The 16,753-nt window shown below is 33.6% G+C and overlaps 1 protein-coding gene across 1 annotated transcript in view; it reads right to left on the bottom strand.

The window, feature by feature from the left end:
* Nucleotides 1-16,753, bottom strand: part of BLTP3B (bridge-like lipid transfer protein family member 3B) — a 105,183-nt gene that overhangs the window by 46,591 nt on the left and 41,839 nt on the right. The window contains 6 exon segments of the mRNA XM_082666396.1: nucleotides 60-242; nucleotides 2,002-2,085; nucleotides 6,990-7,170; nucleotides 11,477-11,647; nucleotides 13,524-13,664; nucleotides 14,526-14,715. Coding sequence (XP_082522522.1) covers nucleotides 60-242; nucleotides 2,002-2,085; nucleotides 6,990-7,170; nucleotides 11,477-11,647; nucleotides 13,524-13,664; nucleotides 14,526-14,715 — 950 coding nt within the window.

Below are 16,753 nucleotides of genomic sequence, written 5' to 3' on the forward strand. Positions count from 1 at the left end.
ACATACACACACCCAATTAATATCAGGGGAATGACATAATGTTGTTAGAGGTAAAATACCTGTTTGTGTGTGCTGGGGAGAGGCATGTGTTGGGGATTTAGGAGGTGAACCTACATCATGATCCTTTACAGCCTGTTTAAGCATTTCAACGTTGCACTCAAATTCATGTAACAACTCGTTGGCCCAACCATTTTTTATTTTCGTTGCATCACTAAAATACATCCAATGATTACAACTATCTCCTGTAAAATGAATAACAAGTATTTCACTGAAAAATGTACACTTTTCATTTATTCAATTATAGCAGAGTTTCTAATGATAAATATTCATTTTCTCAAGGGACTCTTTAACCTGCTAATAAATTTGAAGCTTTCACCTACTACAGACATTAATCTTCCTAGAAAATATGAGTAAAACATTTAGAATGGAGGGAAAGAGTGTCAGAAGCAAATAACCTGGGAGGGTTTCTGTCTAGAACCCATCTTAGGTAGAACATCACTCAAAGTTTCAATAAGAAGCAGCAATGCTGGTCAACCTTCACTGAATGCTCAACCCCTGGCATGCCTCCATTGAATAGAATCCCAGTAAATACCATACAGGAAAAAGTCTCTTCATCAGAGATTTGTTGCAAAGTGAGTAAATGCAGCCATATATATATATACATATATATATATATATATATACATACACACACACACACACACACATATATATATGTATGTATATGTGTATATATATATCACATATAGGATTTTTGGAGGAAAAATTTTAAATCAGGATTATTAGGTTTATCTGTAGCAATTAAGAAAAGTAGTATCTACATAAAAGGGTTAAGAAAATAAAACCTACTTTATGACTAAAAGTTTTACCTTCTAAATAGGAATGATTTCTATGGTAAAAATTATTTTCAGTATATGTAAGTCACTTATGAATCAGGAGGTCAAACTGTAAGACAAAGCCCTTCAAACAAAACTCTAAACAAATAGTACAACCTTTAAATTCTACCAGGTACTGACACAGAAATGACAAACACTGAGAAATTGAAATTTGTGAAGAGAAAAATTTTATCATATTTTAAAAGTTCTAGAAAACTCATTATAGTTATTTGTTTTTTTCTTATTTGTATGAATTAAAAAATAAAAAGCCACATATCACCAAAATGCAGAGATGGGCATAAGGTCAAATTACTTAATTTGGCCATAAACATACATATTTTTGTTTTTATTATTTGGGGTGAAAGTGCCTATCAATATGTGATTATTAAAGAACCTATTAACTCTTATCTATTGATGAAATTTAGAAAATACAAAAAAGTTTTTAAAAAAAGGTTCCTGGGGCTTCCCTGGTGGCGCAGTGGTTGAGAGTCCGCCTGCCGATGCAGGGGACACGGGTTCGTGCCCCGGTCCGGGAAGATCCCACATGCCGTGAAGCGGCTGGGCCGGTGAGCCATGGCTGCTGAGCCTGGGCATCCGGAGCCTGTGCTGCGCAACGGGAGAGGCCACAACAGTGAGAGGCCCGCGTACCGCAAAAACAAACCAAAAAAAAAAAAAAAAAAAAAGGTTCCTGTAATCCTACAATTTAACTAAAATCACTATTATCCTTTTGCTTTATTTTCTTTTTTGATTTTTGAATATATATAATTAAAAAATTCAAAACATTAATAACTTGCTTTTGTCATAAGTAACAAAATAGCACAAATATATGTCTTCTATCTTCTAATTTTTTAAAGTTTTAAATCAGTTTACAATATTTTCAATTTCTAACAATTATATTTACTAATAATCTACATAAACCTCAATATAAGATTCATGAATATTTTCCATGGCAATTACATTTTCTTGGTAAGATACTGCCAGGGTGGGGAGGGAAATAATAAATGCCTTGATCTCTTTTCTCCTTAAAAAATTAAAACAAAATAATAAAATAACAACAAAACAAAATAAATTGGCTATATAATTTAAAAGCAAGATTTACATCTTTTAAATAAACTGTTATACAAACCTGCTTTGTGATAAGGATAATAATCTATAGTTAGCTGTGTAAAAGACAGTTGCATAGCCCCTCCAGTAATACGTCTGTTTGACTCTGGGAAAAGAAAAAGATGAAATTGAAAGAGAGACAGAGAAAGAAGTATTAAGCAAATATAAGAAACATTTCATTTACCATACCTGCAGTCCAAGCAGTGATAACTGTCTCTCTGTTACCAAGGTTAATACAACAAGGATTTTAAGAAATGCAATTCAGGGATTTCCCTGGTGGTCCAGTGGTTAAGAATCTGCCTTGCAATGCAGGGGACACCGGTTCGATCCCTGGTCCAGGAACTAGGTTCCCACATGTCGCAGGGCAACTATAAGCCCTCATGCCACAACTAGAGAGCCTGAGTGCCACAACTACAGAGCCCATGCGCTCTGGAGCGTGCGTGCCACAACTAGAGAGAAGCCTGTGCACCCCAACTAGAGAGAAGCCTGTGTACCACAACGAAAGATCCTACGTGCCACACTAAGTCCCAATGCAGACAATAAATAAATAAATAAATATTTTTTTGAAAAAGAAAGAAATGCAATTCAACCTAGTAAGTATTTATTGAGCCCCTATCCCCTGCAAGGTACTAAGCTAAAAGGTGAGGATACAAGAATAGCAGAACTTTTATATTTACAGACCTAACCATATGTCAAACATTGTTTTAAATTTTTTAAGTGTACTTATTCATTTGCTCTTCATGGCAACCCTATGAAATAGATACCATTAATATTATGCCTATTTTCTAGATAAGAAAATTAAGTAAATAGGCCAAGGATATACAATCAGTTAGCATAGGGCTGGTTTTGAAACCAGGAAATCCTAACCACTACCTTATATCATCCTGCCTCTTGTTGAAGAAGCAATTGAATCTACTAGGTTAGGTAAGTTTTCTAAAGTCACACAGCTATGTTAAGATTGGAAGTATCCAAAAAAAAAAATTTTTTTTTCCATTTCAAATGTTCTAATTCTGTAAATATTTATTGATATAATCCACGTAAAAAAAGCTCTTGAGGTTCTTAATAGTTTTTGAGAGTGTAAAGTGGTCCTGAGACTAAAAAGCTTGAGAATTACTAAGCCAGGCTTATCAGAAAAACTTAAGATTGCTAGTTTTTTACTGTCATTTAATTATGGGTATATTATAATAGAGCAAAAGCATGGATCCTCACTCTTAGAATAAGCTTCTGTCATCTAGTTGGGCAGAAGCTTAGATAATTTCTTAGATATGGTATGTGGAATAGAATCTATGCTTTTAGAATCTATCAGACAAAAAATAAAACAACCTCCTCAAAACACCCTTAAGTAAATGTAGTTGGTCTTATTTAAATGCCACTGAATAGAATGTGGCATTAATGTTTGCCCCTTTGTTTAAAATGTGATTCTTCAAAATAAAATTTAGAGATCAAGTCTTCTCACATTTTTGAAATAAATGCTATTTGGCAGGGCTTCCATTTGTCCTAGTCTTTCTATTGCTTTTTGGGATGTCAAAACACCCTTAAACAGCTCTTTAGGGTTAGAAGTTCTCTTTTTTTGGCACTTTGCCTTCCCTTCTAATGCTACTAAAGGTTGGATCATTAGAAAGCTGACCGATAGATATATTCCACCCAAGGTTATCACCTCAAGATGAGGTTATGAAACTCCTTATATGGATAGCCATATTCCTTCTACCTGAAAATAGAGCTGTAGAAAAATAAAACTTTAGGGCTCTGTACAACAAAGTTTGTACCACTTATTATATTCCAAGTAATTTTCTAGATGCTTTACAAATGTTGACCCATTTAAATCTTGTAACAATCTTATGAAGGGCCAATGAAATTGAAGAACATAGAGGTTAAGTTACTTATTCAAGGTCACACAGCTGTTGCATGGTAGAGAGTCCAGACAATCTGACTTCAGACATGTGTCATTAACCAGGATAGTATGCTGAAATAGTGCTTTAATTGGGGGTAATTTTAAAAATAATATTTCAAATGAAGAGTTGCTTTATTTTGGTGGACATAATCTTAATTAAATTTACTTGTGCTTTGGACAAATACGCTTACGCTTATAAAACTTCTGAGAAGAGATTCAGGAGCACCTGAAGGCACAGGGGATAGAAGTTGCAATGATTTGGAGTTGCCAGAAATCTAGTTATGCTGCTCAAACTCTGCCAGTAAAATACCCAAGAATGGCAGTATGAGAACCTGGTTCTCTGGTACTAGTGACAAATGTCTTTGAAATTTCATGCTTTCTTTTGTAAATGTTCTTGAATTCTGCAAACTATAATACTATATTTTAATACAAAAATCATGTTTTAAATGACTCCTCATTGAAAATAAATGATGCTCCAAGGAAAAAAAAAAAAAAAAAGATTGGAAGTATCTAAAACTGTTTCTGTTTTGTTATGTCTGTTCATTTATTTTGTTTTTTAGATTCCACATATAAGTGAAATCATACAGTATTTGTCAATAGGTGATTGCCAGAGGGCAGGGGGATAGGGGAAGAAGAAAAATAGGTGAGGGAGATTAAGTGGTACAAACTTCCAGTTGTGAAATAAATGAGTCATGGGTATGAAATGTACAGTGTGGGGAATATAGTAAATAATTACATAGTATCTTTGTACGGGGACAGATCATAACTAGACTTATCACGGTGATCATTTTGAAATGTATAGAAATAATGAATCACTATGTTGTGTAATAGGAACTAACATAGTGCTGTAGGTCAACTAAACTTCAAAAGCAAACAAACTCATAGAAAAAGAGATCAGATTTGTGGTTACAAGAGGCAAGGGGTGGGGGAAGGGAGAATACGATGAAGGCAGTCAAAAGGTACAAACTTTCAGTTATAAGATAAATAAGTACTAGGAATATAATGTACAACATGATAAATGTAATCAACACTGCCGTATGTTGTACATGAAAGTTAAGAGAATAAATCCTAAGAGTTCTCATCACAAGGAAAATTTAATTTCTTTAATTTTGTATCTATATGAGATGATGATGGTCACTAAACTTACTGTGATAATCATTTCATGATGTATGTAAGTCAAATCATTATGCTGTATGCCTTAAACTTATACAGTGCTGTATGTCAATTATACCTCAATAAAACTAGAAGAAAAAATAAAAATAAAAAAAGGTAAAAAAGAAATCCGAAGTAGATGAAAAGTCAGTGTAACTCCAACATAGAACTCAAACACTAAAACAGCATACACAAATCAAATACAAATTAGTATAGAGCTATGTACACACTCTCTATATTAATTTGTTAACTGCAATTTATCTCAACCGGCAGAATTTCTAGTACAGATCTACAACCCCTTATTTAAAACCCTTGGAGCCAAATGTTTCAGAATTCAGAACTGTTTTAGATCTTATTAAAGTAATGTACGTATATCTGTGTATACATACATATATATGTATGTATATAAACACAACACTGCCAGCAGGTTCTGAAGCAGCACTAAGTAACAAAAGATAGTAATTCTGCAGCAAAACTCAAGTTTTTACACTAAGTGGGTTTAAGAAAGATGATAAATAGCAACGTGCTCATTTAGATGAAGTTTTGCCAGCAAATGAATTCTTTACAAACTTATGAAAAAGCATTTCAGACCCTTCTGGATTTTAGAATAGCAGAGAACTGATTATAGATCTTTAAGATGAGGAAGCTATTTTGGTGGAGGGGCTTTCTCCTTAAATAACATCATTTAGCTTATTCTATGAGGGAATATAGAGGGAGGAATGTAAAAGAGCTGAGAAAACACTTTTCTGGTTTTTTGCTGATCACTTAACCTTGACCCCTCATATTGTTATTTTGGTTTGTTTTAACTTTTTTGATTTTCCTTTCAAATCACTAAAGCAGAAGATGCCAACTACAAGCCAAATGACACAAAGGTAAACAAACAAAAGACAGCAAATCTCTCTCCAAACTCCAAATCTTCCTTACCTTTGCTGCTCCACCCTTTTATCTGGTAGCTGATATCTGGCTGCCCTTTCTGAGAAGGCAAGGTAACTTCCATTGCTAAGTATAGGAGCAACAGAAGTTACAGGGGTTGGTCTCAATATTCACTCTCTCAGCTTTAAAAATTCAGAGCAACAACTCTCATAGACATAGATTCTGATTCAGGTCTGAGGCCCCAGGTTGGATGTCTCCATTTAAAAAAGATTCTCAGCTTGATTCTCATGCTCACCAAGGTGTGAGAAACACTGTCCTAGAGGCAGGACTACCTGACGAGTCCTTCCAACACTTATGGGCCAGAGACACTCTCTGGAGGAGAAACAGAAATGCCCAGCACCTAGAGTATGGAACCACAGATTTTCAAAGTGACCAAGAGCAGCTCCCTGTTAACCACATTACCTGTGTTTACTAAATAGGGAAAAATAAGAGAAGCAAAAGCTAAAAGGAAAGAAAAAACCTTCCTAACTGGGATTTAGCTTCCTGACCAAATTTAGGGAGGATCTGGAGTAAGGAGACACAAGAAATGTTAAACAGCCACATAGTTCTGTTTATATGCACATAGGGTCAGAAAAATGTAGATAAACCATCATGCTGAAAATGCATGTGCATCGCTTTTCGGCCTTTTGGCTAAGATCAAGTGAAAATACATGTGCAAATAATTATGAATTGAGTGTGCACTAAAATTTAATTTACAATTTCAAAATTATGAAAAAGTTAATTCAAAGGCTAGTCTAATTTTTCATCAACCTCTAAGGATGTCAGTCGTGAAAAAAAAAACAACGAATTTTACCATTAGCATTGACAGCTAACAATTAATTATGTTGAGGTACTATTAAAGCAAAATAAAATTTTATACCAATACAATGCTTAAAATTATACCTTTCATCTACATATCTCAATGAATGATAAAATTATGACTAGTTATCTTAAGAGTACAGACTATATATTGCATATGATAAACAATCCAGATGTGTAGTAAGTTCTAGAAAAACCAAAAATAGTTTCAAATAGCAGCTTTTATTATTTATTACCTTTTTCTTTAGCATGAATATCATCACATATGTGTAGATCTAGATGAGAAATCACTAAATGATGGGAGGTTTCTTTAACATCAAAGTCATTGAATAGTTTCACACTTGCATCATTTAGATCAGGAGCATTTGAAGTCTGTGGTGTCTTCACTTGCTGGGTAGATGGGGCTACTGTAGAGCTCTAAAAGATTCAAAACTGCCTTAGCACTGCAAGTTAAATATTTGACATTCCTCACTCAAAAAAACTGAAATATTTTTAGTAATAAAGTCATAAAAAACAAGCAAATACATTTTCTTTTGTATCAGTAACTCAGTTTCCTAAAATATTTTCTGAATAATGTAGGAATAAAACTAAAGCCTAAAAACTGGAGAACTGTAAATAATTTGAATATGAACCCAATACGTTTTAGTAAATATCTGAATAGCTATATTTATAGCCCTTCCTGTTTTAGAAAATATATTTTTAACTATTAAAGGCAGCTTATTTAAATATTATTAGTTTTATATATTGAAAAAGAAAACAAATGTGAGCCCTGTATACATCAGCTATATACACTATTGTATGTCCTGTAGAAATAAATCATTACTTTGTAAAAGCACTTGTGATATTATTTAGTACTATACGTGCTCTCATGCCTCTTAAGAGGTGTGGTATGTCCTCTGAACTTGGATATCTGAAGAAGCCAGAAAGCAGAAGAGATTTATAACGGATTGTGAGTTCACATTCTTTTCTCCCCAAAGAGAAAAAACAGAATACTGTTGAAGTATAAAGATATCTGTGAACCTCCAACAGCCTAAAATAACTCTGCATACATAAGAATACTGTGAGATGATATGTACATGTTAGCCATAGAACTATACATGAAACTCTGGTAACAATTAACAAAATGAAGACCAGATTTTTTATTAAAAATATTTAAAAATTTTCTAATTAAGAACAGTTCATTAAAAGTATAGTTATTTACAGAAAATTAAAGTACTATATACATACAGCTTGTATACAATATACATATTCTTAATAGTAAGAACTATGGTCATACTGTAAAAGAATTTCAAAGTGTACTCGGTAAATGAGAATCTCTCAATGAAAATGATTGGGGCCCACAGTATTTAAAGAAAAGCAAAGATGAATATAGTTGTGAAGGCTTAAATTCTAGGGGCTCAAGTAAGCTTTTTTACTAATTAACTGTTAAACTGATTTCCATCAGAAAAATCACTTTTTCCTTTGTTTTCCCCCATCTACTTTCAAAGCCTTACAGACTATTATTTATGTCTATGATGGTACTGTTTTGAAAGAAAACACTCTCCTGTATTTCTTTAATCATGTATCCTCTTTTTCATCAAGACAAATGCTGATACAAATAAAAACATAAGCATTAATCTCCCTACAAACACTTTTCTTCATACTGAGGTAGATTTAGGTTTTTGGATGACAATTGTGGGGGGAAAAGTGGGTCACTATAAATTCTTTTGCCTCATGAATAATCTTAAAAAACTTAATTTTCAAGTTTGTAAAGCTCTCAAGTTATAAAGTTGAGCAAAGGAAAACTGTCACCTATTTCACTCTCTAATGCACTCTCTTGGTACCTCAAGTGATCAGGACATTCTGTATGATAACTAAAGTAGTGACGTGACAACTACTACCCAAGAAAGAAACTCCACAGTAATGTGAATGGTTAAGTACATCTACTATAAAATATTATGGTGTGACAAAAAATACTAATTACAAATACTAATGACATGGAAGAAAACTATAGCCATTTGCTACTACATCCTTACTAAAACTAGGAAAAAATGCAGATGCTTAGGCAAAAAATCTGTAAGGAAATACCTCAAAATGATAACACTGATTTTGTTATGGTGGTAGGATTATAGAATTTTGTCCTTGTTTCTAGTTTCCTAATCTGTATCTTTATCTAGCTTCCTAATCTACATTCTATTTTATATAATCATATCCACATATTGCACAAGTAAGAACTACAGTAACATCAACACTTTGTCTATTGGTCTTTAATTTCAATTACCATCTCTGTTAATGACTTCCTAAGCTACATAAATCCTTATTGCAAGCCTTAACAGACTAGTGTTTATGTCTATGATGGTAATATTGTAAAATATTATCTCCTGTACTTCTTTAATTATTTTTCCCACTCCAAAATGGAACTCATTATTACCTTTTCTCAGCCTTACCTCCCCTAATCAAACCTGCTTCCTTCTGCATTTATTCTATTGGCCAATGGAATTACCAATTATTTGAAAAGTTTCAACTCTTCTCTCTTCTTTATCCTCAACTGGTGAAAGACTCAGATGTCTTTCCCCAATTTGGCTTGTTTTTTCTTCTTTCAAACCATTACCAGAGGTCCAAGTCCACTCCTCCCCTAGAATAGCAATCTTCCTACTCTTCAGTCTACCCTCTATAATACTACCATGTCATACTTGACTTTTGTTTCCTATTTAAAAACTTCCATTGGCTTCTGCATGCCTATAGGAAAAGTAAACATATAATGCTCATCATGTCTAGTTGCCACTTACTTCTGCTTAAACTCAGGCTACCTGCCTAGGAAAACTCTATTCTACGCTATGGTCCAGTACTCTGTTCATCAAACTTTTAAAATTAGGTTCCCTTGAAGAATTAGAAGACATCTTATTGGATAAATATTAATTATTGGTAGAATGATACAGGGTTCACCATCAATTCTCTGTTTGTTTTTATCGTTTAAAGCTCTGGGAAACTTTGTTATCATAAATAAGTAGATTAGAATGAAATGAATTTTGTTTTAGCAATGTGACACGATTCTTTGAACTCTTTCAAGTTACATGCCAGGATTCACAAAGTGATCTATTGTAAAAAATTATTTTTAATAGTCTAGCAGCTGACATTTATTAAACTTCCTTCAAATGTGTTGAAAGCAAAGAAGTGGGAATCACCTAATTTGTTAGTCTGTCATGGGTCATTCACTTCCAACATGGACAGCAATATTTCAAATTGCCTGTCTTATTTTCCAGAGGTTTGAGTCAAAACCCTCCCTTCCCAACCCCCCACCCCAACAAATCCATCAGAGTAAGAATGAGGATGAGTAAGAAGAATGCCTTTCATTTGTAAAGTAGGATACTAGGATACGAGAAATTATGGAAAGGGAGAACCAGTCTGACATCTTAACAAGAACATTCTCACGTAGCCCAAATTTAAGAAAGAGTACACATCAAAATGGAAGATGTGAAACAATTTCTTTAAAGCTTAGAAAGTTGTCATATATTCACAAGGCATGTGTACCTCACTCTCAAAAATAATGCTCTAGGAACACCAAACCCCTTATTTTTATCAGAAAATACCATGCTCCTTAACACCATCATACTTTTGCAGATTCTATTTCCTCATCCAAAATACCCTTTCCCTCACCTGGAAGCTTCTACTCATTTTTAAGACTTAACTTCATTATCCTCTTTGTGAAACCTTTCCAAACTCCACAAGCAGTTGATTAAAACTTCTCTGTGCTTCTATAATCTCCTCATTCCCAATTTTAATTCTGCACTCTCGCATATACATTGAACTGCAATGATTTGTTTTATATTTGATCCCCCATTACACTGAGATCCTTGAGGGCAGGATCAGACAATATTTATTTTTACATCCACAGCATGTAGCCCTGCACCTTATGACAAAGCAGACAGGCAGTAAACAATGCCAATCTGATAGTCACAGGAAAGCCCATGCACCAGCCAGATCACCAACAAACTATATATCTAAGATGTAATTACTCTGTTTCTAATGAAATAATTCATAGAAGTATGATTTCACAATATCCTTTAAGTCTTTATTGGATAGATATAAAAAGTCAATCGGACTTATAAAATTATCAAAAGACACTACACATTGGGATTTTCAATGTCCCTTCTACAAAAATCTTCATGTCAAATTCTCAGAATTTACTACTAGGAAAGATTAGAATACCTCTTTCTTTTAAGAAAAAACTAGTAATGCATCTGATTTTAAGAAAGTGATCAATAAATAGCTTCCCCCATTTTCGTCCCAGCCATCAGACAATTCTAACAGTTTTGTGTTCAACTTCAGCAATTCCCTAGGGCTTTAGTTTCCTATTTTAATATTAATCCTTACATTCTTTCCCTTGACTATAATTACCCAGGTTTTTACCTTTTGCACTTACTTTAGTAATTTTTAAATTGTATTTTTTAACTTCCTGAAAGGAAGTATTTATAACATCAAAATACTTTTATGTTATCAGTAACTCCGATGCCAAGCACAGACCTCCAAACAAGATAAGTACTATATAGACAGAAATACATTTAATATATGCTTTCATATAGATACCATGTAGGTAAAATTAATATAGTAAGATATATAAGAAGATTCTTGGACTCAAAGTATTATAATCTATTTTGCATAAAGAAAACAACCAACCATTCTGATTTTTAAACCATTTACATGTAAACTGAAGTGTTTTTCCTATTAACATATAATAGCATACCTGTGTAGGTTCAGGAGCCATACTCTTCCTTTGGTCTGTTGATTTTTCTATTGCTTCACTAAGAGATTTTGCATATTGTACCATAGCCTTCAACTGGGAATCCGTTAAAACCCATAATAAGTCATCCAGCATTAGAACTAACTTTGTTGCGATGACATTGCAATCCTTTAACTGTCAGGAAAAAATGATTCATAAAATTAAGCCAAGAAATAAAACTTATAATGCACTTGTATCTTTTAAAAGTTTTAAATTTTTCAATGGTTTAAATATGGATCCTTCCTTATTCACCAAATATTTATTGAGTTCCTATAATATGGAAGGAATATCTCCTAGTATTGGAGACACAGTGGTAAAAAAGACTGATAGATTCCTGTACTTTAACAGGAACAATTTATATAGGTACAAGTATTTATATAATTTAATTTTTCATTTATAGCTAATAAATCATAAAATTACCTATGTTAATTCAACCCCAGTTGACCCTTGAACAATGCGGGGTTAATGCATATAACTTATAGTCGGCCCTCTGTATCCAAATTTCCTCCATATCCAAGGTTCCTCCACATCCACAGATTCAACCAGCCTCAGACCATGTAGTACTGTAGTATTTACTATTGAAAAATATCCACATATAAGTGGACCCATGCAGTTCAAAACTGTGTTGTTCAAGGGTCAACTGTAATTCTAGTAGAAAAAGGGGCATTAAAATTAATTAAAGGGACTTCCCTGGTGGTCCAGTGGTAAAGAACCTGACTTACAATGCAGGGGACGCTGGTTCGATCCCTGGGCGGGGAACTAAGATCCTACATGCGTGGGGCAACTAAGCCCATGCACCACAACTACCGGGATCGCACGCGTCAACTAGAGCCCACGTGCCGCAAACTACAGAGCCCATGTGCTCTGGAACCCACAGGCCACAAATACAGAGCCCACGCACCCTGGAGCCTGCGCGCCACAACTAGAGAAGAGAAAACCCGCAAGTCATAACTAGAGAGAAGCCCGTGCGCCACACAAAAGATCCCACATGCCTCAACTAAGACCCGATGCAGCCAAAAATAAATAAATCTTTTAAAAAAAATTTAATAAAAAACTGAAATGCTATTTTAACCATATTTCACATTTTAGAATATCTGTATTGTCATACTCTGAAAAATTCTTTTCAATTTAATTTAGTACAGTGATTTGTGTCTAGTACTAGAAAACATATCGTTGAGATTTTAATTGAGCCAAGTTTTTTAAAAAGTCGTTACTCCCCCTCATTAAATTTCATCACAATCCACAGTGGACTCTCAAATACTGACATCCTTAAGTAACTATCGTCCCTATTTATCTAAATTACCAGTCATATCTTAACCTTCTAAAACTAGTCGTTTTGGTTACTAATAGTGAAGACTTTACCGTTTACCCACTCCTGAGCAAGATTCAATAAGGAGAAGTAAAATTACAAAACAGTTAATGTTCAATAAATATTTGATAACTGAGAAATCTATTCAATTTATCAAAAATAAAAATCTGTGGGCTTCCCTGGTGGCACAGTGGTTAAGAAACTGCCTGCCAATGCAGGGGACATGGGTTCGAGCCCTGGTCTGGGAAGATCCCACATGCCACGGAGCAACTAAGCCCATGCACCACAACTATTGAGCCTGTGCTCTAGAGCCCATGCTCCGCAACAAGAGAAGCCACCGCAATAAGGAAGCCTGTGCACCGCAACGAAGAGTAGCCCCCACTCGCGGCAACTGGAGAAAGCCCACGCACAGCAACGAAGACCCAACACAGCCAAAAATAAATAAATTAAATAAATAATTTTTTTAAAAAGACCCTATTTCCGAATAAAGTCACATTAAAAAAAAAATCTAAATATTAAACTTAGAAACCTGAAAAATGTTACCATTACATTAGATTTCTTCAAATATTGCTTGAGGCACTATATTTCCTTTTATTTTACACTGTTTTAATATGCCAATATTTCAGCTAAAAAATAATTTAAAATTTCCCATCAATTCTAATAGCTATCGCATAAATCATAAGGGTAACCCTGTTGACTTACTCTTCTTTTAAGTGTGACTCTGATTTTTGATTGGTTGGTTATTAATCGAACAGGAGCACACATAATTTCAAGATGTGAGCTTTGGGTAGCATCTGCCTCTATTCGAATCATCTGCCAATTTATTTCCTTAAAGGTCAAAACCTAAAGAGAATATAGAGATTAGCTTCACTTACACAAAATAGAATAAGAAAAATGTAAATTTGTAAAAACAAAATTATTATAAAAATGTATTTCTTCACTAATTTTCATATGACATTCTAGATCGATTCACTATGCTTTGATTTTTTTTAATTGTAGAATTCCAAATTCAGTAACACATCTTCATAATTATATTCATCATCTGTAAAGCTGTTAACAGTTTTATTCTAAGTAATTTAATTTTAATATAAAGCACAAAGAACATTTGAATTATGTAACCAAGAAGAATTTTAAAAACATATTTTAGTTATGTATATTTAAAATTCAATTCTGAGAAGCTAAGAAGTTAAAATAGGACTCATTAACTCTGTAAGTTGAAATATTACAGTAAAAACATTAAAATATGCACATTATATAATTAAATGATTAAAAGTAGTACAGAGAAAAGTATAGTTAAAGGGCAAAAGTAAATCTAGTAGTATGTGAATATAAGCAACCATAAAAAGTAATTATTTTAAATATACTTTTTTAAAATTTATTTATTAAAAAAAATTTTTTTTAACATCTTTATTGGAGAGAGTGGTATGGACTTATATATACTACCCAATGTAAAATAGATAGCTAGAGGGAAGCAGCCGCATAGCACAGGGAGATCAGCTCGGTGCTTTGTGACCACCTACAGGGGTGGGATAGGGAGGGTGGGAGGGAGACCCAAGAGGGAGGAGATATGGGGATATATGTATATGTATAGCTGATTTACTTTGTTGTAAAGCAGAAACTAACACACCACTGTAAATGTACTTTTATATTAATCAATGACTAAAACATTTTTTAAACAAAGAAAGAAAAGGAAAAAATCTTTACCTCTCCTCTCTGTGGATCCTGAATACGAGCAAATCTTAAATCTCCATGTTCCCAGTTCGCATTTACACTATAGATCCGTAGCTGGGAAAGTTCAAAGGATGCATTGAAGGCTTTTGCTCCAATGCGGATGACAATGGAATTTACAGAAACAGTAATTCCCTCAACTACTTTTTCAGCAAAGCCGTATTCACTGGGAAAACAAAGCAGAACAAAATATAATGCACTAAAACCAAAATAAAATCATTAGAAGTGAAAAAGTTTTGTTAATATTCTCACACAAGTACACAAACTGCCATAATAGTATTCATTTTTGTTTAACAAAACACATTTTTGTTAAAACGATAATCTAGTCTGGTTACATGTAAGTTACAAAAAAAATGTTCTTCTCAAAATGACAAAAGGTTTTTAAAATTGGAAGTTACTCTCTAAATTATTAAAATCACCTTCCAAAGTTGCCTAGTCTCAAAAAGCATTAGTGCAGACAACTGGCATCAATGTTAGTAAGTAAGAGGGCTAAATTCTTGACACAAAGAAGGTTGTAGAGGCCAAGTGGAATATAATCTCATAATTTAGAAATAAAGTCAGAAAAAGTTCACATTCTCTAATTCAATTCAGCAAGTATTGAGCATCTACGATGGGGACGATGCTAGGACATAAAGAAAAACAAAGTAGAGTTGTGGCGTTACAGGGTTTGCAAGTTACTTGGGAAGGAAAAAAAAACACATATCCTAGCAACTGAAACATGAGGCAGTCTGTAATTAAGTGTTTTCAAAAAGGAATCATCAGTACACTTGGTAGAGGAAGAAACTGTTTATAGTTAATGAGAAATATATCCAGGAAAGAAAGATGAACTTTCCTCAAGGAGGGATGAAAAGGAAGGGAAATCTTAGAATAGGGAAAAGCATGAGCAAAGACATGGAGAAAAATAAAGTAAAGGTCACATTTCAAGAATGGTAAGTACAGTATGACTTGAATATAGACTATTAGTATATTTTGGCAGGGAGGTGGTGAAAGTTTGCCAAATTGGCACCTTACTTCAATTATGACCATTATTCCTAAATCTATATCACTATCCAGATCTCTTGTTGTAACTTCAGATTGCAAAATTCAAATGTCCACCAGACAGTTCTACCTGGCTGCCTCTCACACATTTCAAAGCCAACACACATAAAAGTGAGGCCATCATTTTTAATGATCATGCACACTGCTCCTCTATACCTGCTGCTATGCTTCTTGATTTACTATCTTAATGAATAAATAAAATTACTCTTTTCTAAAATTTAGATGACATCTTTTAAATCAGGATACACTTTGTAGGTTATGTGTAGATTGCATGAAATAATGCATATGAACCACATAGCCCATCTCTGGACTCAAAATACTGAAAAAGATATAACTGTTATTTATAGTATTATAAATAGTAGTATATTATTATTAATACTACTGAAAGTCTCTGAGTCTCAGTTTCATCATTTGTAAAATGAGAATCATACCTATTTCAAAAGGTTGCTGTGGTCCTTAAGTGAAATGGTGTATGTGTAGTAATTTATACGGTCCTTGGCTTGACTGAGGTAATTTTGTTATAAAAAAAAAGGTGGTTGTCTACCTGGGGTTTAGAAAATTGAGAACTGAAGAGGAAGAACTCATCAGCATCCTAGGGAGGAGTTGCTGTGATCCTAAGGACAAATACTGGTCACTTAGACAGAAATATTCCTGGAGTTGGAAGAATATTTCTATAATAATTATCTGGGAATACCCTTTGGAATATCCAAATCCATCTAATCTAATCTATGCACATTAAAAAGTGCTACAATTGTACTGGACAATTTACCATCAGAAGGGTGAAGGCAGACTCAATGACTAATGTCTACATGTTTCTGGTTTATGTCATCCATTATAAACGAAATTTCAGTTTACAAATAAGTCTCTTCTGAGTTTGGTTAATCTTCACGTAGATGTTTATCTCCTTCATGTGAAGTGATAAAATCAAATTTCTGAATTTACAAAGTTTCGTAGACCATCAATCTGTGGGAGCATTGTTAGCCTACAGGTTCTGCACAGAAGGAAGGGTCACCCTATTAATCGTTAATTTCCCTCTATTTTAATCTCTTAGCTAGAAATAAAATCAAATAGATCAGTGTTTCCTTAAATTGCATGACTATAAAGAATTGTTGAAAATACATATTCATATTCTTGATAACCATTCTAGACCTAATGAATCCTAGTTT

The sequence above is a fragment of the Grampus griseus genome (assembly GCF_964374135.1).
Source record: "Grampus griseus genome assembly, chromosome: 11".
NCBI lineage: Eukaryota > Metazoa > Chordata > Mammalia > Artiodactyla > Delphinidae > Grampus > Grampus griseus.